Raw genomic sequence first — 23,903 nt, 5'->3', positions numbered from 1 at the left:
ATTATATAGAAAAACGTTATATGAACAGATTAAAGGAATTGTAATTTTTAATTTTTTTAAATTTGTTTGAGCAAAATCGGACTAGTGGTTCTCGAGTTATGTCAAAAAAAAGACCACCAAAGGTGACAATTTCACCAGCGAAACGCCGGGACACGTATAACTTCTTTTTGACCGATATAACTTTCCCCGGTAGTTTGAACCCTTCCCGATCACTGACCCCTACCATTTGTCTCACAGTGTAATAGATTGGCGCTTACACATATGTTAGTGTTTGGCCGAGCTTCTCCTCCGATTTGTGGCGTGCGCCTTGTATTTTTATGAGAAGCTGTTTTTCATGGCAGAAATACACTCGGAGGTTTGCCATTGCCTGCCGAGGGTCGACTGCTGTTAAGAAAAAACCTTTTTCTATTCTTTTTGCGATGTTGCTTTGACCAGGGTTTGAACCCTGGCGTTGCGGAGTGGAAGCGCGCACTGTACCACTACACCACAGCGGCCGACAACAGCGGTGGCAACACTAAAAATTCTAAATACCAATGGTCACTCTCCTATCGATACAGAGTATATTAGAGAAAATCAGTCCAAATCCGTTCTGTAGTTTTCGAGATTAGCGCGTACAAAAATCTCGACATTCCTTTATACTACATACATATCGCACACCGTCTTCAAAAGAGTCACAACTTAAAATTTGACAGTTTTGAGATTATGCGCTAAAAATGTACACAGAGCTTTTATATACCTTTCAGCTAAAGCTGGAGCAAATTTTTGTTATAATTTGTGTGTGTGTGTAATTCGCATTTTCTGACAAACGTATTATTTTGAGTTGTGACTCTTTTGAAGACGGTGTGCGATATGTATAGATTTAGCATCATATAATTTATCAGATGCGGCTATTTCCGATATTTTCAAAAATTCAAACCCGAATAACTTTGTTTAAAAATGAGAACACTGAAGTTTTGGAAATCATAAATTTCTTATAAACCAAATATCTTAAAAAAAAAACTATTGTGGTCTAGGTCAAATTGTTTGGGCCCCAATTATCCTCCATTTATAAATATAATTACTGTTATTATTTGATCATAAATTCGTTTTAAATATGTACCCTCGTATACAAGAAATCAATAATTTTGCTAAACAAATATATTGTGTTACCAACTGAAAATTACAGTTAATTCGACAGTTGTCAACTAGTTTGAATCTGGTATAGAACTAGATATCAGTGAGCCTTAAGGCCAGTTCGTTTAATTCTTGGAAAATGTTCTTTATTTCTAGAGCAATTGGAAGCCCCTTCGACAGCTGTCAATTCTCAGTGTTTTAATTTGACGTAAAATTCGTAACTGACGAGTCTAAAACCCTTATCAGTAGCATTTTAAAAATATTTTCTTATTTTTAGAAAAATTATCATTCCATTTGCAGCTGTCCACTCTCAAAGTTTTAATGTGACATAAAATTCGTGATCACCATGTCTAAAAATCTAAGAAGTGGGGTTTTTAAAAAGATTGTCTTATTTTTAGAAAAAATAACTGTCCATTTGACAGCTGTCAACTGTCAAAGTTTTAATTTGACATAAATTTTGTGACCAGCGCGGCGGTATTTTCAAAAAGACTATTATAAATTAGTAATTGGTTTGACAGCTGTCAACTGTGAAACTATAAGCTCTATGGCGTATTCGGATTTATCATTATTATTTTGGCGCAATTAAATTTGCTTTAACAGTGCTATTGAGCTTTATGCCACGATTTATTTTAAGAAAAATGAAAAGCAACAAAATCTAAGCAGCAAAAGTTATAGCTGTTAAAGAAAACTCAATTTAAAAGGTAGTACAAAATATTGCAAATAAGTTAGGCTAATAGGTCTGTATGATTTAAATAACACGGACACATTTCTCCAAGCATACGGTATGCATTCCCAGCAATAATTAGCCCTAAATATATAGATAACGCTATCAATGATATCCTCAATACTTCTTTGAGGTAGTGCTGGGAAGATTCCATCACCACCCGCTTGAAGGGTTCAAAAGACTCTACTGCCCACCGTACCTTGTCCCTGTCAAAGATGGAGCCAGATCTGCTTTGACTTCTCTAGGGAACCTGTATTCCGGAGAGACAGGGGCCATCAGATCATGCTCCACCAAGGAACCTGGGAAATGCACTTGAAGTAGGTGATTTAGAGTCTCCCTGTTATCCCATTGGAAGACTCCTTTGATAAAATTGTATGTAGTCGCGAGGCTTCAGGCAACGTTTCTATTGTTTCACGATATCGCCTCCATGAATCCCACTTCGAGCACCTAACAGGCTTAATACAGTATGTGAGACAGGCCTTATACTCGTCCCACTGATGTGTCATTTTGGCCCTGTCGAAAAGCTTCCTGACAATTTTGCGCTTAGCATCCAGTTGCCACCAGGGAACCTTACGTTTCATCAAGGTGAAACAAGTAACTGTGCTGTCATGGAAGGATTCCAACAGAGCTCTGTTAAGCAGATCTACTGCGACCTCCATTTCGTCGATTGAGTCAATGGTGGTTAGCAACGAGTCTGCCCTAACATTTACTAAGGTCTTAAAAAAAGCCCAGTCAGTTTTCCTGGGCTGGAAAGTGAAGTCTCGGAGCTTAGATCGCCTTGGGATTTGGAAGACTACGTGTTGATGATCCGAGAGCGATGCTTCTTCCGAGGCTTGCCAATTCCAAACACAATCGGAAAGTGATCTGCTTCGGAGAGTGGGATCCAGTACCTCCTCCATGACGGCAGTAATAAAAGTAGGTTCGCAATCCCTGTTCGCAAAGGCTTATGTTATTTTGTAAAAGAAATTCTAAAAGGTACTCATCACAACCAATAATATACTGGCGATTTGTACGTCGACAGAATTCGACGAGCTGCTGCACCTCCAATGGTGGTGTAGTAAGGACGTCACCAGGAAAGTAGGCGGATGCGAGGACCATTTCCTGCACCCACCCACCGTCGACACCGCGACTACAGCCGCTGAAAGGTCTGGAGTAAGAGGTGTGTTATTGAGGTTATCGTTAATCAAAATGGCGGCGCAGGGAGTAACCCTTAACCGGGCTTAGATTAACCTACCTGTACTACCCAGTCCTCTTACTTGGCCTCCGCTAAACCTAGGTTTTTGCAGCAGACCTATTGCGAATTTGCGTTCGCTGGCTAACCTCAATTGTGGCCGATGCCCCCTTGGCATGATATCGGTTAGCCTGTAGAACCCTTAAGTGCTCATTGCATCCGCTGAAGCAACGCTTTAACGAGACACTCCTTTTTGTCTCGTCGGGACCCCTTTTCCCTGACATCACCGGTCCGTTTTGCTCGTACGGTAGTGGTGGTTTTCGATGGCTTGAAAGCCACGTCTTCTTGTCACCCAATGGCGACATTCAACCTGGGCTGTCGCGTCACACCCGAGGCCACTGATCCAGTCCCTGTTGAGGCAACAGGTAGCACAGTTGCTTGCATGCTGTTTGGCAGTGATTTGGATCCTTGCCCGGAAGGTGCCTTGCCAGCGCATGTCTCCGTCTGCGGAATTTGTTCAGGAGCTTTAACCTCGGCTGCTCCCTCTGCTGTAATGGCCATGTGCCAGCTTCCAGAATGCCTGGGACATAGCTTCCCTAGCCTCCTCCGCAGGCTCGGTGACCTCCACCTCTTTCGGTTGCTGCTCTTTAGCTTGCAACAGCAATTACGCGTGTCCATATCTCTAAATAAGCTTTATCATCGAATCGTGGTCGATTACGATGACCCAGTGCAGAAACTTCTCCTGTACCTGTCTGATCCTGCCTTTAGACGCGATAAGCTTTACCATTGAATAGTTTACGCTGACCAAGTGCAGAAACTTCTCTTGTACCTGTCTGCGTGAGACTTTCCAGCACGCCATAGAGAGATGGCTCTGGGCTGCGATGGTTGCCAGAATCTTCTCGTCGGTTAGCTGGCTGCTTTGAGTAAAGTTGCCCCGAATCACATGTGTCCGAGGCAAACTACTTTCTTCAACGAGTGAAATATCAATACCACTCTTGGCTTTGATGTGTTCGGCGTGTAGCCGTAACCATGTCGCGGTTTGTGCGACGCCACGCAGCTCGAGGGCCGCATCTCTCAAACTCCGACTTGACAGTCCCCGATCGCTCAATCACGACATCTATCATGGATTCTTGGAGCTGAGTTAGTTGCTCTGCTCGAAGCGGTTTGTTGACGGGGTCAACGGGAATGGAGCCCAGTTCGATATTACTCGACATCTTACTGTAGGTAGTTTACATTGGCCCCATATGAGCCTGTCGAGGCTTCTTTGTGACAGCGTCACGAGCGGATTGCTCCTCGGAGTGCACCCGTTTCCCAAAGACTACGGAGCCAGAAGTAGGGTTTAAAGTTACTCCTTGCACCAATTTGCCGACTATGGTTAGCCCTGAGGCAGCAGAGCATACACTGATGTCGTTGAGGACATCGTTGAGTGCTATCAATCTCTCGAGTCCGAAGAATCTTCGGCCACCAGACTTCCAGCAGCTGAGCTGGACAAAGGTCCGGCTACTAATTCCGGAGCTCCTGATAAACAGACGGAGTTAGGAAGCCCAATGGTTTACGAAGACATCTCTGAGCCTCCATTTGCGTGTCCAATGGCTCCGCCGGAGGTAGTGGTAGGCGGCCCACTGGCCACTGAGCAAGCCGGACTGACCTCAGCCGTGCAGGCTTAGTCTGGAAGTAATGGTATTGGAGCTCCATCCGGCTCATTCTTTGTTTTTTTTTATTATTATTTTTATTTCATGTGGTTCCCACCACTAACCGGGAAATGGAAAAAGTACACCGCGGTAATTACGATCCCACGTTAAGTCTGGTTGAAACTGGAGGACGACCGGTATCCAGAGTCCGCATACTAGGAACCAGGCACCCCTTTGGCCATATACCGGCATATGCTGTTCCACCTTAGAGTTGGGATAATTTATGGGAAAGAGAGGCAGCTCAGAAGGCGATTCGAGCAATGGTTTTGGACCAATGTCAGACCCATCACCCCGACTGTCCTCTTATATCAGCCTCTCCTCCCCGATAGTTTTCTTCTCTCCACCCGACTACTACTAACCAGCACTATAGCCAGAGACATGACCGTGGCTATTATAGCCTGTTTCCAGCCGCCCCCGCGTGGAGTGTGTAGTCGCACTTCCGGCAGTACAAGCGGACGGAAGACACCCCCAAAGGAGCGACGACCGTTCATACACCTGCCGGCTGACGGCCAGCAACAAGATTTAAAAGTGTAGAGAGTGTATAAGAAATTTCGGTACGTGTAAGCACAAGTGAATCACTTATAAGTAGTAAACTTGTTACAATTGTAAGCCTGGTGAATTTGAATTTTGTATAATTTCCTGCCTAAGTACAAAGAATAAACCGATTCTTTATTATTGCTACAACAAGTTTTTTATAATTTATATTTCATAATTTTAACTCTTTTGAGATTTTTTTATGAATTATGTTATACGGCTACAAAATGAATTAACTTGAAACTCAATTCATTAATCTAGAGAACAAGGTGAATTGATGCAAAGTAGCGTTATTACAAGCTCTTATCAAAATGACCAGGTTTTTACATTTCGTTTTTGATTTGCCCGGCACAAGTAATTCGTCTCGCAAGATTTTGGCAATCGCCACTAAAACCAAAAAAATACATGTAAATTGTGTTTATATAATTCGATTTTGTAGAGAAACTCGAATATTTATAGAATATGAAATGAGATTTAATGAAAATGGTTTGGTAACCCTTAGTTCCGACTTCCAATAATTTTCAGTAACCTCGCGTCATCTATGTGTAATCTTCCGAAAATAATGTTGTAAATAACTGTTACGTTACTATTTTTATGTGCGCTTTCAATACCAGGCTGGAGTTGATAGTGCTTTTTTTTTATATGTCCTTCGCCCTACATTATCGGTTTTATACAATGTGAATAAAAAAATCCTCGGAAATTAAATATATGGGCAAATATTTTGAGACGGGGACATTTTGTGTACCGGCATATTGTTGCCGCCACAAAGCAGCTGCACTGCCAAGTGCGGTTTCTATACCTTCGTTAATAATACTTATATGTGTAAATATCAATAGATAGTTACTCAAAATAAAACTAGCGGTTTAAATGAGCAGTTTACTTGCTAAAATCGAAAAAATCATGAAATATCTAGTGCAACTCGCACAAAATCAAAGGTTGGAAATAAAACAAATTTCCCATTGCCATATACTATTTGTAAAAAAAAAAAACATTTTACTAACAGAAGGTAAAAGAACTTTGTTTATTCCCAAAATACAATTCAACAAATATTTTTACTTATGAAAAGTCTAACAAAATATAGGAAAAGCGTTGCCTTTAACAACTGCTCAGCGAATTGAATTGAATTTTATCTACATGCCTTTTAAGCTGGAAAACCTTAAAATGTTTGCATTGAACCATGGCGCAATAAACTGGTGAAGTAATAAAACAACTTTCTTACTTTATTTTCTGACATTCGGCTGCCTTATGGTAAAATTTTGAAGGCAATTTTTCAAATAAGTTAGTGTCAATCTTTTTCAGATTTGTATACATACTTACAAATTCGTCTATTTAACTTGTCCATGTACTACATTTTGTCAAATGTAACTGTGTGCCTACCTATGTACACTATTTTGCTTTATTACTCAATTCTTAAGTTTAAAAGTTGGCCTTATGCTGAATTTCCAGTAGGCTTTGCAGTGGCAAAAAATGTATGTCATTTAAAAAAATGCCATGGATGCTTCCATTTCCAGACAACCGGTCAGGTACAAGCATGATTTTTAATTTCGATCAAACTCAAATACATTGTTTGTTGGTTCAAATAATGAGACACGTATTTTTTCTTTTGGTTCGGAAAAATTTTTCGGCCGAATTAAACGCGATTTTGTTTTTCAGGCAAAAATCGATTATTCGAATTGACAGTGAGAATGTTTTTTTAAAATGCCCATAACTTTGTCAAAATTTAATAGATTCCAACAATGTTTTTACTCAAATGTCAGTAATTCTTGTCACTTCAAGATAGAATGATATAATTATTGATCTCGTTTAATTCGGCCGAAAAATCGAGCCTAAAGAAAAAATACGTATCTCATTATTTGGACCAACACACAATGTATTCGAGTTTGGTCGAAATTAAAAATCATGCTCGTACCCAGGGGCGCACCCAGGAATATATTTTAGGGGGGGTTTTATATTTCTGAAGATATATCACCGGAAAATACTGAAAATTTTCTTCAGATAATACGCTCTTTAAAATATATTTATGCAAGTTTTATGTACAGTATGTAATAAATAAATAAACGTTTTAAAATTCATAAACTGCACTGTATTTACATAAGATTAACAGAACTCAAACACTTTTAACCGACTTCAAAAAAAGGGGAGGTTATCAATTCGCCGGAATACATGACTTTTTTACCACGTGAACCGATTTCAATAATCCTTTTTTTATTGGAAAGATGGTACCTCAAGGGTCGTCCCGTAATTTGGTTTCGAGATACGATGATTGGATAATGAAGAAATTAACGGTACCCCTAAATTTGAATATAAGAATTGAAGTCGGTTGTCTTCTTTCCTTAAAAACTACTTGTTTAATAAAAAGTTCTATAAACTCAAGATGCGCTCAACTTTCAAAAGTACCTAATAAAAAATATTAAAAATGACTCATTAAAAATAAATATTGATTCCATGAATTTTTGCACTTTTATGTTCCTTTTTTCGATTTCTGGTTTCTGGCTTTCGATAGAGATGGTGATTTTTCACGATTTCTAAATTTTTTTAATATTTCGAATACCGAAAAAATTAACTGAACTCTCAAGAAAAACGAAAAATTCATATAAAACGACGGACGAGAAATGGAAAAGAAATTTTCTTCTACCAAAATTTCTTAAATCAGTTTGCAGCTCTCAAGAAAAAAATGCTCGTATATTCATTTCCTCATGAAAATTTACAGCAAAAGCAAAGCGCTTTTTCAAACAACAGAAATTATAATAAATATTTCTTATAATTTCCTTGAGAGCTGGATACCCACCCGACCAACGTACACGAGATTGCATCCGTTTTAGATATTTTAGCAACGCTTTCACTTACAAAACTATTGAGAACGGGTTCTGAAAAAGTATCGTAAAAGTATTACCTGTCGCTCAGTTTGTGGCAGCAGAACTCCCGTTCTCGACATGTGTTTTCAAAAGGTTTTTCGAAGTGTTTTCGATAGTGGATACGTATCCGTTTTGCTATCTAGAAATTAATGAAAACGGCAATGTTTTCGATCCTTTCGTTAGGAGGTTGTTTCGATTTACCTGTCGAGAATGCATCGAGAGAAACATCGTAAATAAGCATCAAAATGACTAGTTTTGGATAATTACAGCTCTTCCATTCCAGTTTATTCCCATATTTAACATAATAAAAGATTACAGTAGTNATTATCGAGAAAGTAACGAAAGCGTTAGGAGGTTGTTTCGATTTACCTGTCGAGAATGCATCGAGAGAAACATCGTAAATAAGCATCAAAATGACTAGTTTTGGATAATTACAGCTCTTCCATTCCAGTTTATTCCCATATTTAACATAATAAAAGATTACAGTAGTTCCATTTTCTCGTGTTTTAAAACAAAGATTAATTTTATATAAAGGTATTTCGGTGTGATTTAGGTAAATGTTATAGTAATTAAAATAATAAATGTACATTAGTTAAGAATTTTAATATGAAAATATGGAATTGAAACTTATTATTAACTAACTTCTAAAAGTAGGAAGTTTATCAATTCTTCGGAATATTTTATTTTATTTTATGTACATATATTACCGGGTAACTTTGGACCACGTGAACCGTTTTCGATTATTCTTTTTTTATAGGAAATGCCCAAGGGTGGTCCCATACTAATCATCGTATCATGAAGAAATTAACGGCAATCCTAAATTTTGGTATCAGCATTGAAGTCGCGGTGCTTAAAATTACTTGTTGTTGAACATCACTTTCCATTCTTTGTTTTTTTCTTGATATTCATAGATTTTGCAAACTCCGTCCTGATCCTATGGGTTTTTGAATTGTGCTATTTGATAAGGATAGTTATTTTTTTTTGTTTAATATATCCTCCAAAGGAGTTTCAATACTTACTCCGAATTATTACATGGTTCCTTAAATTATTCAATTTGATTAATCGTTTAGTGTTTAGTATATATGCTCAAATTACTTTTACTTACTTTTAATGTTTTGAATTATTCTTACAAAATATTTATTATACCGATGCCTCCTTCTATACATATTTTTTGAATATTTTGTCCGAGAAAGGTTAATGAAAAATTATAAAACAAATACATTCTCGGTGCCTTCAACGGATAGAAATGCAGAAATACAAATTTCCGTTTGAAATATGAGACTCTTAGGTGAGGCGGAGCTTGAGGGTAAGAGAAACTATCGTAAAACTCGTAACATCCGCTAAAATACGTTTCTTGGTCGGGTGGGTATTTCTTGTCTTAATTAACATTTTATCAATTTCTGGCTATGAATCTACATTTCTAAGAATTACGTTAATTGACCTGTGTGTATTTGTGTAGTTTTTCCAGGGTTAGGAAATATTCACTCACCTTCGTACGCGAACACGAACGTGAACGTATCAAATATTCCTTATTGATTCTCCTTCGCGAACGAGAAGCATAAAACAAGTCCAGATCGTTCGCGTTCGCGAATGTTAGGTAGAAAACATTTCCGCTGTTGTTCGTACGCGTATGTATTGGTAGACCAAAGAGCGTGCGTTCATATGTGTAGATAGATATGAAATAAGTTTTTATTTTTTGAATAGGCTTGCCACCTTTTTAAAAATTATAAAATCTGCACGGGTCGTTGGATTAAAAAAATAAGGCGTCAAATGAAAGGGCTGGGCCTGAAGACGTACAATAAGGATTTATTTTTTGATTAGAGTTTCCGCCTGTCTACAAAAGCATAATATTTACATCCTTCGCATGATTTTAAAAAATAAGGTGTCAAACGAAAGGGCCTGGCCTCTAGATATGAAATAAAGTTTTATTTTTTTTTAATAGGGTTTCCACCTGTCTAAAAATTTGTAATATTTACACTGTTCACCCGATTTTCAATAGTGAGGCGTCAAACGAAGAGGCTATCTAAGAGGATTCTAAAGATACGCAAGAAGGGTTCTTTTTGTGAAGAGGGTTACAATATTTTTATAAATTTTAAAATCTGGACCGTTCGTTGGATTAAAAAAAATTAGGTGTCAAATGAAAGGGTTGTGCCTCTACATGTAAAATATGGTTTCAACTAAGCAAAACTATTTGGTTTTAATCAGTTTTTATTACCATACATATATATACTGTAGTCGTCCAGTATAACGAATGATGTAATGTCTGGATTCATACGCTATATCGAAAAGTACGTTAAATCGAACTAAAATTTTATTATGAGAATATTGCAATTTCCCTTAATGTTTTTTTTTAATTTTTTCACCTAATAAATAACAACCGTTTACGCGACGGAGGTATTTTTCCAGTTCAATAAACGCCACCACTTGTAAGAAGTTATTCTTTTGAACTGATGGTAACTCCACGTACGGAAAAATCATGCAAAATCATATCATTCAAGCACATAAAGTAAACAAGCGTTCATTATATAAAATACACCTTTTTTTCAACCGTTCGTTATTTAGAGTAATCAATACATTCAAAAAGCCTTTCGTTATTTGGAGCGTTCGTTATATAGGCATTCGTTATACTGGACGACCACTGTATCTATATATATAAAAATTAAATGTTTTTCGTATGACCGCGATGCCTGACCAAACGGCTGAACCGATTTCAATTCTGTAAAAAGTACATTTTGGGACCTTCTGTATGGAAGGTTTTTTGATTTAAAAAAATTTGAAATTTTCTGTTGCCGAAAAATGAAGAAAGCTGAGACGTCATGATTTCACAATTTCATACAGTTTTCTGTACATTGAATGTCACTAAACTACTAAACGGCTGGACCGATTTGGTTCATATTTGGAACATATATCAGTACCTTGAAAAGAAATATTTCTACAAAAAATTTGCTCGCTAGGTGGCGCTGGGTTCAGAATATTCCTAAAAATTACATTTACTGGCTGATTTGGCTCATATTTAGAAAACAATTTAGCCAATTGAAAAGAAATATTTGGAGTTGAAACTTACACGATAGGTGGCCCTGTGACCGAGACATCCCCAAAAATTATTTTACGCTAAGAGAAGGATATATCTACTATATATTTGTGGAAGTATGTATGTATGTATGTATGTATGTGCCAGGTTGCGCCTAAACGGACGGACAGAATCGAACAAAATTTTGACAGAGTATTGCCATGACACCTGGGCCTATAATAAGTAAAAAAATTGGGATTCGACAACGGGGCGTGGCACATCCCATAGGCGTGAAACTTTTAATCAGCCATAACTTCAGAACTATAAGTCACACGAACTTGAAATTCGGTAAGCAGACATATCAATGATAGGTGCTTATACGAGGGTATATGAAAACGTATAAGTTCCACGCACTTGAAATTTGGTATGCAGGCATATCAATAGTAGGTGCTCATGCGAAGGTATATATAAACGAGTTTGTTAAAGGGAATATCCCGACCCCAGCGCCACCTAGCGATTAAATTTTTAGTCGAAATATTTCCCTTCAAGGTGCTGAAATATGTTCCAAATATGAANGTTCAAAAAGGGGCGTGGCACTTCGGGACCATAAGTCCTACGAACTTGAAATTAGGTATGCAGACATATCAATTGTAGGTGCTTATAGGATGGTATATATAAACGAGTTTGTAAAAGGGGGCGTGGCACATCCCATAGGCGTGGAATTTTTTATCAGCTATAACTCCGGAACTATAAGTTCCACGCACTTGAAATTTGGTATGCAGGCATATCAATAGTAGGTGCTCATGCGAAGGTATATATAAACGAGTTTGTTAAAGGGAATATCCCGACCCCAGCGCCACCTAGCGATTAAATTTTTAGTCGAAATATTTCCCTTCAAGGTGCTGAAATATGTTCCAAATATGAACGAAATCGGTCGAGCCGTTTAGTAGTTTACTGACATTCAATATACGGAAAACTCTATGAAATTGTCAAATCGTGACGTCTCAGCTTTCTTCATTTTTCGGCAACAACAACAAAAAATTTCAAATTTTTTTAAATCAAAGAACCTTCCACATAGAATTGAAATCGGTTCAACCGTTTGGTCAGGCATCGCCGTCATACAAAAGACATTTCATTTTTATATATATAGACTAGCAGAGCACCCGACGTCGTTCGGGGTAAACAAATAAAAATATAAAACAGTAACACAAATATTCAGTTCAGCATAATTAAAGGAGAAAAACTATTTTCTTTGTTTACATTAAGGCATCCTTATGAGCTATACTTTTAGCTTTATCTTGCTTTAATTAAATTATATATTGATCATCACTTGTACTACAAATCTTGTAATATTAATAATGGAATATTAGGTGGATGAAGGTAAATATCAAATTTCTAAATTAAAATTAGTCTACTACGGCACATTCCGTTTAGCTGCCTATTCGCTTAGCTGTTTTAGTATAGCTGCACTTTTCTGGTAGAATGCTTAACTCGAAAAGAGTTTTATTCATTATGAATGAACCATTTTGGTTTAACAGCATCGCGGGAATAAAAAACGATTTAATCTTTCCAGTTCAAAGTAATCTAAAGACGGTAAGGTTTCAAAAAAAAAACACACAGTTTTAAATATCCTAGTTATATAATATATGAATACATATATGTATATCCCCCTTTTACAATCTCATATATATATACTTTACTCTGAACACCTTCCATAGATACCTATGTAGGTCTGAATACCAAACTTCAAGTTCATGTGACTTATGGTTCCCAATTTATGGCTGATTAAAAATTCCACGCCTACGGGCTGTGCCACGCCCCCTTTTATAAACTCATTCATACACACCTTACTATAAGCACATACCATGTGACTTATGGGTTTAAAGTTATAGCTGATGAAAACTTCCACGCCTATGGGATCCGCACCATTTTTTACAAACTCATTTATATTTATCTTTTTATAAGCACCTAACATAGCTATACCTGCATTCCAAATTTCAAGTTCGTGCGACATATGGTTCCGAAGTTATAGCTGATAAAAATTTCCACGGATATGGGATATTCCACGCCCCTTTCACAAACTCCTATAAACACCTACCATTGATATGTTTGCATACCAAATTTAAAGTGCGTGGGACTTATAGTTCAGAAGTTATAGCTGATAAAGGATTTCACGCCTATGGGATGTGCCACGCCCCCTTTATTCATAAAAATTGTATTTACTTGCTGATTTGGCTCATATTTAGTAAACAATTTAGCCAATTTAAAAGAAGTATTTGGACTTGAAACTTACACGATAGGTGGGCCTGTGACCGAGACATCACCAAAAATTATTTTACGCTAAGAGAAGGATCTATCTACTATATATTTATGGAACTTCCATATGGTGATGTCTCGGTCACAGGCCCACCTATCGTGTAAGTTTCAAGTCCAAATAGTATGTATGTATGTATGTGCCAGGTTGCAGCCTAAACGGACGGACAGAATCGAACAAAATTTTTACAGAGTATTGCCATGACACCTGGGCCTATAATAGGGTAGAAAATTGGGATTCGACAAGGGGGCGTGGCACCTCCCATAGGCGTGACTTCGAAACTATAAGTCACATGAACTTGAAATTTGGTATGCAGTCATATATATGGTAGGTGCTTACAGTAGAGTATATATAAATGACTTTGTAAAAGTGGGCGTGGCACATCCCATAGGCGTGAAATTTATTAGTCATATATTTGGTAGGTGCCTATAGTATGGTATAAATAAATGAATTTGTAGAAGTGGGTGTGGCACATCCAATAGGCGTGGAATATTTTATCAGCTATAAATCCGAAACTATAAGTCATATGAACTTGAAATTTGTTATTCAGTCATACATATGGTGGGTGCTTATATAGGGTATATATGAATGAGGTTGTAAAAGTGGGCCTGGCTTATTCAATAGGAACATTTTATCAGCTATATCTCCGGAACTATAAGCCACATGAACTTGAAATTTGGTATGCAGACATAACTATGGTAAGTGCATACAGTAAAGTATCTATACAAACGTAAAAGGGGGCGTGGCACATCCCATAGACGTGGAAAATTTTATCAGCTATAATTTCAAAACCATAAAATGAAATGAAATTGAAATTTGGTACGCAAACGTATCTGTGGTAGGTGCTTATAGTAGGGTATCATAATATATAAATATCCCGTGTCACTGTGTTCGTTTACGCTAATCTCCGATACCGCTTAACCGATTTCAATGAAATTTTGTTGGTGTGTATTGTTGGTTCCAACTTAAAAGATAGGATAGTTGTGAACCCGAGAAAAAATATTTTTTTTCATCGAAATTTGTCTATGCTTCTCGCATCGTGCTTATCTAATATACATATAAAAATCGAACTTTTCCTAAACGGCTCGACTGATCTTTATGAAACTTTTTGTGTTATATATGGTAGGTATGAGAATCGGATGTAAAGTATACTTCATGCCGCTAGGTGCAGGGGGCGTGACACCTCCCATATAAACCGAATTTTTCATATTGCACATCTCTGGAAGTGTTCATGGTAGACTATCTCTGAATGTGTTCATGGAAGAGTACTGGAACTTGGTATGTACAAGATATATAAAACGCGACTGGTCATGAAAAAAAGTTGGGGCAATTGGAAGAAGCGACGTGGCACCTCCCATGGTAAATTACTCGAAAATGGTATAGAGATATATGAAATCAATCCCAGGCTCTTAGAGAAATTGGGGTTATTTGAAAAGGGGACGTGGCGCCTTTCAAACGAACTGAAACTATTACGGATCTTTGTATGCATGTACAGTTTTGCTAAGTTATTTAAGACGGCAAATATGCCTCCTGACAACCACCAAACCGTAATATTAGAAGACAAATGCGCCACTAAAAATCATGAACGTGAACTCTTGGTGAAAATGTTGGACCAAAATGTTTCAATACACGGTTAAAAATTTCGGTTCCATTTTAAACTTTTTGGACTACATATATGACCAAACTACATAAATTCAGTTTCAAATACAAACCTTCTAAGTTTAAAAAAAGGGGGCACATATGTTGGGTTTAGAATTTAAACAGTTCGGCTTAAACTTTAAACCCAAACATTTTCATAATAAAGAATAAAAATAAAATTTCGTGCTCCGTCTGATGGGGATTGAACCCGGACAGCTTTAGTAGCAACCAATTGTATCAAGCAGCTTTGCACACTCAGCTACAGCCACGCATGTAAATGTGCTTTCATATGTTGAGTTTGAATCAACACTACATTTCGCTGTGTGCAAACATTTTCTATTTCGGTTTAGATTTTAAACAAAATTTTCTATATATGAAACCTAGAAACTAGAATTAAAACATTTAGTTTGATTTTTAAACTACGAACTTTTTGGACTAAAATTTAAACCACAATATATTAAAAATTGCTTAAAACTATTGACTGGTTTAAAAAGTAGATTACAAAAGATTAAAAAGGCAGTAGTCCCAGCGCGGTTTAAAAATTAAACCCAAATTTTTGACCGTGTACAAAAAATTTATTTTGAGCGGGACGAAGTTCGCCGGGTCTGCTAGTATTCATATACAAATTTAAAAGCAGAATTAAATAAATATACATACTTATATACATAGAATATGAATTATCTTTATCAGTTTTAATTTAAGCATTTTCATGTACATATTTACCAATACATAAATGTAAGTGCGGAAATAAATTATACTTTAATATGAAGTTTCAAAAAATATTCAAAAAAATTGAACCATATTTTACATATAGAAACCCTAACCCTTTCATTTGACACCTAATTTGATTTTAACCCAACGAACGGTCCAGATTTTAAAATTTATAAAAATATTGTAACCCTCTTCAAAACAAGAACCCTTCTTGCACACCTTTAGATTCCTCTTAGATAGCCTCTTCGTTTGACACCTCACTATTGAAAATCGGGTGAACAGTGTAAATATTACAAATTTTTAGACAGGTGGAAACCCTATTCAAAAAAATTAAAACTTATTTAAACTCTAGAGGCCAAGGCCTTTCATTTGTCACCTCATTTTTCAAAATCATGGGAAGGATGTAAATATGATACTTTTGTAGACAGGCGGAAACTCTATTCAAAAAATAAATCTTTATTGTACCTCTTCAGGCCCAGCCCTTTCATTTGACATCTAATTTTTTTTAATACAACGAATCGTGCAGATTTTATAATTTTTAAACAGTGGCAATCCTATTCAAAAAATAAAAACTTATCATATCTAGAGGCCAAGACCTTTCATTTGACACCTCATTTTTGAAAATCGAATGAACGGTACAAATCTTACGCTATTAACAAAATTGCCTTCGCATAGAATAGTATCTCTAGCCACACCAACTTTCCGCGAATGTTTGACGTAGCATTTACATTCACTTATGAACGAGAACGATAGCAGTTAACGTTCGCGAAGGCATCGATGGCACTTCCCCGCAAACATATTCTGAGCGTTCAGAATATATGAGTCCGAAAGGAGTCCTAGGCGGGTAAGAAATATGAGTTTCAAAAACAAAAAAAAATGTTCTCTTATATAAATCTTTTAGGAATCATATATGATCCAAATTATGGCCAGCACCTTGTGCCAATATAAAAACAATAAAGATTGGAAATTTATATCTAAACTTGTTTACACAGAAATTTAAAATAATTAGAAAACAATAACTGAACAAATTTTAGCTGCAGCTGTTGCTATTAAATGCATGTATACGCACGTAAATATGTATGTATCAGGGATGAAAAAGTAGGTACAATTGTACCTTTTTCCGACGTTTGATGACTTAAAGGTACATTAGGTACAGCCACTAGATTTTAGGTACAATCATCTTTTGATCAGATGCATTTTTAGTTTTTTTTTTTTTTCCTTAACCGTTCATTTTGAGGAATAAACAATTTTAAAGAAAAGTGGTCAAAAGGAAGAAATTAAAAAAGTCATATTATGTATTATCTTAAACATTTTACATTGCATTTAGAGCAGCCACTACAAAAATTAACACTTTGCTTAGCTATCCTCAAATTCGTATTTTTTTCTATTAATTTTAACGGTTATTTTCACTAAGTCAAATTCAATGGCATTGGCGGTCAAATGAGTGAAAACAAATTGTCAAATGGGACTAAAAGATAATCTTTTGATTGATTTAGATCAGAATAGGCTTTCAGGCGTGTACATCCGCTGCTAAAGCGGCTATTTGTAAGTTTTTGGCCCATAATATCATCGATAAAGGTAGGGATAAAGGAAAGAAAGTTGTGTCAAAATATGGCGACAAATTTTGTTGTCAAAATATGACATAATGAAAACCAGCCTTTATTCACACACACAGTTCAGTGTCTAGGATGTCTTCAAATTTCATATTTTCTTTAGATGAGAACTATAGCTATTTGACCCATATTCGCTTTTTGATTTCTGGAAATATATTTAAAATGCTTTCGAAGTTACTTCCTGCAATTTGATTATTTTCTCTAGACTTGCTGCACCTATCGAAAGGAATCGGATAAATAAGCAGACTTTTCCTGTTGTTTTATAAAAAGCTGGATAAAGAAGTATACTTCGCAAAGTGTGTTTTTTGTCTTTTTCGCCAATATTTTTCAGTAGCCAAAATTAGACAAAAACATCGCTTCTCCGATTCCCATTAGATTACATGTAGTCCATAGATATAGCCTCAGTTAAAAAAAAAGCATCCATCTTTTGTATACATGTTTTAAAAAACATTTATAAAAAAAAAAACTACAAATGAATGATGTAACTTTTTTAGGTAAATCTGTCTCATTTAGGTACATTTATTTTATGATATTAGGTACAATCTCAAATTTCCATTTTTCAACCCTGGTACGTATGTTATTTGAAAGAAATTTTTGGTGAATGCCTTTGCAAATATAGTGCGTTCAATAAGACTCAAAGAACAACCTAAAATAAGAGTCCGAACGTAGTAATTCTTGAGGCCGATAAGAGTCTCAAAAAGAGTCTGAAATGATTCATATATGAGGCCAAAAGTTGTTTCAAAAGAGTCCAAAATGAGGCCAATAAGAGTCAAATATGACTCATATTGAGGCTCATTTGATGTATGAGTTAAAGCTCATATAAGTCGACCTTCGGAGGAAGGGAAGCAACATCATATCGGACTCTTAAATGAGCTCATTATGAGCGTAAATGCTCCGAAATAGGACTCCTTAACGACTCATTTATGACTTCAGATGTTTGCTGGGTTATAGCTACATATACATATGAACGGACGCTGTTTGGTCTACCAATACATACGCGTACGAACAACAGCGAAAATTTTTTCAACATAACGATCTGGACTTGTTTTATGCTTCTCGTTCGCGAAGGAGAATCAATAGNCGACTCATTTATGACTTCAGATGTTTGCTGGGTTATAGCTACATATACATATGAACGGACGCTGTTTGGTCTACCAATACATACGCGTACGAACAACAGCGAAAATTTTTTCAACATAACGATCTGGACTTGTTTTATGCTTCTCGTTCGCGAAGGAGAATCAATAGAGAATATTTGATACGTTCACGTTCGCGTATAAAATCATAAATGTATGTACGCGAATATTTCCGAACCCTGGTTTTTTCTAAAATGTGTACATATGTGCAAGGCATATTAAACAAGGTAGAAGTAATTTTGACATTTCTCTCTTTTGAACACCGACTATAATGTCAAATGATGAATAACTTTTAACCCTTTTCAGGTTGGCATTTTCTAATTTTCATTAAAAATTCAATTGTGCTTTGAGATAGTTTTGAATTGTGCGATTTTTTTTTAGTTTTTCGACCACATGCATTTATAGATACATACATATACAAAAATGAAAAGGAGCAGGAGCGTTGCATTGTGTGGAAAGTGGTGCGATACTTTAAGGCGCCTAGTTGCGAAGTTAGAAGACTTGGTTGCCTGAAGCCACGGAATTTCAGAACTGAGTAAGAGAATTTTGTTACAATACTATGCACACATAACCGCGTCTGGACCTAGATTTACACTTATATACATACGTATGTAGTAGAAAACATTAAATCGTTTTTTATAAGTGGGGATGTTTTTTAGAAGTAACTATTTAACTAAACGCGCAAAAACATTGGGTGAATAGAAACAAAAAAATGTTTAAAACAGTTTCATAAAACATTTATTTCATTTAATGACGTGGTTGCCTTTATGAGGTATTCTTTTTCGTCCATATATATATGTGCATATAAGATGCGAATGCAACTAAAATTCTTTGAAGGTAATATTGGAGTAATCCTAAAAATTAGAATACGTACATACATATGTATGTATTTATGCTGATGCATTTCCATGGTGAAATTATAAGCAGGTGAAGTAATAAAAAAGCTTTCTCTCTTTATTTTCCTGACATGCGGCTATCTTATACAAATTTTTAAAGGCAAATTTTCAAATAANTAGAAGTGACCGAGCTTAATCTTGAGCAGTTAAGTTTGACCTCCAAGCAACAAACTGTTTGGAGGGGAAACTTAACGAAGTTTTATATTCAAGCGGTAAACTAATATATGTACATGCTAACGGCTTAGCATTAATCAGGCTATTTATGTATATGTGCATCCGTTGCACATTTATGCAATTTTACATTAGGGTGGTTCACCCTTTTAAGTATTTGGTTTAGCATGGAGGCCTAAACAGACATTATAACTAGCTACAAGAGAGTTCGAGCTAGTTGTCACTTCTACCTTGTTAAATATGCCTTGCATATGTATGTATAATATAATTTAAGACGCTGGCCCAATGCAGGCTTGCTTTGCGCGCCTTGCTGACTTCAATTTGCTTTGATTTACTTTGAAAACTTGCTTGGCCGAATGGTGGCTTGGAACGCTGTCAAAGTAACCAGCTGTCTGGTTGAAAAGTCAATGTCTGTTCCCTTAACGTTAATAATTATTTCCTAGAAAACTCTAAAAAATGTATCAAAAACTTTCAGATTTATTTTTAAATTAATGCGAAATAATGTTTGTATTTAAAATAAATGATAATAATGATACATACATATCAATATCTACATTTATTAAACAAAAACTATAACTTAAAAAAGCGATTTACTTGAAGAAAAGAGCTATAAAAGTTTTTTCTCTCGAGTAAAATTTGTAAATGTGGGCTTTGCATCGTTTTACTATAAGATATGTTAAATATAAATATAGAAACAATGAATCATTTTTATTTAATTTCGAATTACCTGCATTTTCTGTGAATTTTTTAAATTAAGTAAGCAATTTTTTGTTTGAATTTATGTATTTTGAAAGAACATACCTCCTTGTCAAAATCCTACAAAACGCTTTCAAATAAAACATTTGCTTATTTCAAACTTTGAGGCGCTTAAAGCAAGTGAAGAAAAGCTGCCATTTGGCCAGCTTTTATACATTTTAGTATATTCCAAATAATTTTTGACACTTCTCGCAGCGAAGCAAGCAAAGCAAGCCTGCATTGGGCCAGCACCTTTAAGGGCCATTCACATACAACTTTCCTCGCTTTGCTTGACAGTTCAAACTTTGACAACAAAGCGTGAAACGCAGAAGGTATGCTACAATAAACGTTTTGACAGCTTTTGAGTTCTCCTTTTCTTCCATATTTTTTATCTCTAAAATAGATTGCAATATAATAATATGCATTAATAATAGCAATAAAAATCCCTATTTACCCTATTTTTATGTAAGCATACTCATGCATATGCCTACATCGATCTTATATGTCAAAGCAAAGAACTATCAAGCAAAGCGAAGAAAGTTGTATGTGAATCAGCCTTTAGAATTCCCTTAAATTTCATAATAATACCTGACAATTTTTATTAAAATTTTAAATTTATTTATTTTTTTTTTTATATTGTAACAGCAACATGGATCCTTATATTGGTCACGACATGGAGTTAAAACATTGAGGAATTTGAATTCGGATAAATTTCTTCACGTTCAAATAGATGATTCCGCTTTTACGGTGAATCGTACGCCGATTTGGATGGATGGCTCAACAGAGAAGCAGTGCGTAGAAATGGAAACTGCAATCGGTGGTCGGGCAGAGATGCTTAATATTTCAGGTTCAAAGTGTTATGCTCGATTTACTGGCCCACAAATACGTAAAATTTACCAAGAACGTTCCAATGCCTACGAAGAAACGCAACGAATTTCTCTGGTTAGCAGTTTCTGTGCCTCTGTTTTTCTTGGTGATATTGCGCCTATAGACTACGGTGATGCATCAGGCATGAATCTTTTTGATATCAAAGCAAAAATTTGGTCTAAACAATGTCTAAACGCATGTGCTCCTGACCTAGAAGATAGATTAGGCAAACCTGTTCCCACTAGCGCCATAATTGGTAAAATTTGTAATTTTTTTGTAGAACGGTTCGGATTTTCTCCTGAATGTATAGTGACTGCTTTTACTGGCGACAACCTATCAGCGTTGTCTGGAATGGTGCTTGAGCAGAACTGTTTAGTAATGTCTTTGGGGACAAGTGACACATTAATAATGAATTTAAAAGAGCAGCCACGTTTAGAAGAAGGCCATGTGCTATGCCATCCCACCGAAATAGGCCACTTTGTGGGACTGATGTGGTAAGTTAATTTATTAATTCATTTAACTAACTTATTTATTTCTATTATAGCCATGGTTATAACCAGGGACCCAAAATAATCGTTATCATGAAGGATTTTTATTTAAAAATCATTGCATAATCGTTATTTTTTTATTTATATAATTACGATCATTTTTAATCGTTATTTTATGATTTTTATTTTTATCATATTTTCAGGGTTAATCTTGTCTTATCCTAGAAAACCAAAAAAAAAAGAGTGTAGTGTTGACAATTAAAGCAACAAACGTAGACCTAAGATAACCTCAAGAACCACAAAATAAAAGTTCAGCAGGAAAATGAAAACAAAAATTCTTTGATTCATTGCAGGTGATTGTATTGTTCAGACATGGGCACTTTTTTGCCCGCGCAGTCGCGAAAGTGCGAGCGCGGGCTGGAGAAAGGGAAAAACAGTTTACGGGAGGAAGGGTATGAAAAGTTCCGAAAAAGTTATTTATATCCCACCAACATCATGTTCATCGCAGTACGGCTGCGGTCAAGAATGATAGAATACAAAATTGCGCCGATTGCAGCAGAATTCGTGAGAGTAATTTAAGCGTGACGTCACCGTAGAGTTGACAACTGAGAGCGGCAAATAAAACTGCTGTCTAGTGATCTGCTGAATTGTCGGTACCCAATACTTAAAACGGCCTCGGTACCCAATACTTCCTTATCGGTACCCGATACTGATTCTTTACATTAAACCTTCGCCATTATACGCATTTCAAGTTTAGAAAAAACTTTCATTACTAGTTTATATGATATCGGCTAAAACACTTGAACTTATCGCAACAGAGAAATATTATTTTATCAGTTTTAACCCTAGTCGATCCAAGGTTCAAGAAAAACACTTTGACGGATGAAGAAGGCTTTCAGTGGGGGCGAGATTCTGTAACCAGTTAGCGACAAGTTTCGNTGCGGTAATACTGACTTTGTGCACGGTGGAGAGAATACAGAGGTGGCGCCGATGACGATACCGCTACTCGGCTCTCAGTGATTTTGACAGAATCAGCTGTTCTGGTGACGTCACAGTAGAGAAGACTGCAGTAGTGATGTGCTGAGTCAATACTTTTAAGTACCCAATACTCTCGATACTCGGTACCGAAGCATTTACGTTTCGAATAAAAGCGCACATAGGCCAAAAATATGAAAAAAACGCCTAACCAAACCCGAATGTAAGAGCCAATAGAGCTTTTTTACTGATTTAAATGAAAGATGTATATATGTCGGTTCGATGCCATAATACAGAGAAACCCTTACTTGTTTGAAGCATTTTTGTTCCAGCTGAATCGGACGATATCATTTTTGTAGGCCTGGGACAGATTCTGTAACCAGTTAACGACAATTTTCGAATCGGTATCGGTTTTGTCGACGTTTGATATCAAATATTTGTAAGTCAACAAGTGCGATATCGATCCGAAACTTGTCGCTAACTGGCTACAGAATCTCTCCCCTGAAAAATTTTTAAGATGTGGGTAATTGAAAGCTTTTTTCCCCATTTTCGTGGGATTTTTTAGTGTCTGGCATCACTTTTGGCATGTGATGCTTAAGGCTCCGTTATGCATACTTGGCATGGCTTGAGAGCTGTCACATAAGAAATCTGTTAAATGAGCCTCGCGTGTAATCGGTTATCGAACGCACAGCACTACATACGTAGAAGTCTGTTGGTTTTTGATTTCTACGTAAAAATGGTATAGCAGTGCATGCAATGCCAAGTATGCATAACAGAGCCTTTACGCTCTTTAAGCAGGCGCTCACTCTCAGTCCATGCTTGTATATGAGCAAATTTGACATCGATATAACTGTTGCCAACTTTGTGCCTTTCGCAAGAAATTAAGTGCGTTTAGGGAATTAAAAGGCGAAAATTGTTTAGTTTAGTGCTTGTTTTGTTCTTTGGTGCCCTTTTCAAGGCAATTTTATAATAAAAACGTGATTCTATGCTGACATTGTATTTGACTTACACATATGTTAGTATTTGGCCGAGCTTCTCCTCTGGATAATATGCTCCAAGATAATCCAAACGCAATATTTTCACACAGTCTCTATCACGGAATCCATAGAATATTCTGCTAATTAGCTGGGTGTGCGCATTTGTACAAAAGTTAAGCAATTGCATGAAAATAAAGCCTCTAGAAAAACCAAGTTTTGGAAATTGTTTTACGAATAAAAAAACATTTTGCAAATTAAATTTATTTATTATTTTATTAGTTGGA

At 36.2% G+C, this 23,903-nt stretch overlaps 1 protein-coding gene across 5 annotated transcripts in view; it reads left to right on the top strand.

Moving 5' to 3' along the window:
• The window catches only part of LOC108358621 (xylulose kinase), a 221,517-nt gene that overhangs the window by 75,028 nt on the left and 122,586 nt on the right, over nucleotides 1–23,903 (top strand). For 4 of the 5 annotated variants that reach the window (XM_017610053.1, XM_017610056.1, XM_017610052.1 and 1 more), the window contains exon 4: nucleotides 20,958–21,673. In XM_017610053.1, coding sequence (XP_017465542.1) covers nucleotides 20,958–21,673 — 716 coding nt within the window. The remainder of the gene's footprint in view (nucleotides 1–20,957; nucleotides 21,674–23,903) is intronic. The other variant, XM_017610054.1, reaches the window with a different exon arrangement.

Source organism: Rhagoletis zephyria, unplaced genomic scaffold (assembly GCF_001687245.7).
Source record: "Rhagoletis zephyria isolate East Lansing unplaced genomic scaffold, Rhagoletis_zephyria_1.1 Rzeph_scaffold_00277, whole genome shotgun sequence".
NCBI lineage: Eukaryota > Metazoa > Arthropoda > Insecta > Diptera > Tephritidae > Rhagoletis > Rhagoletis zephyria.
This window is presented reverse-complemented; position numbering and strand designations above follow the sequence as displayed.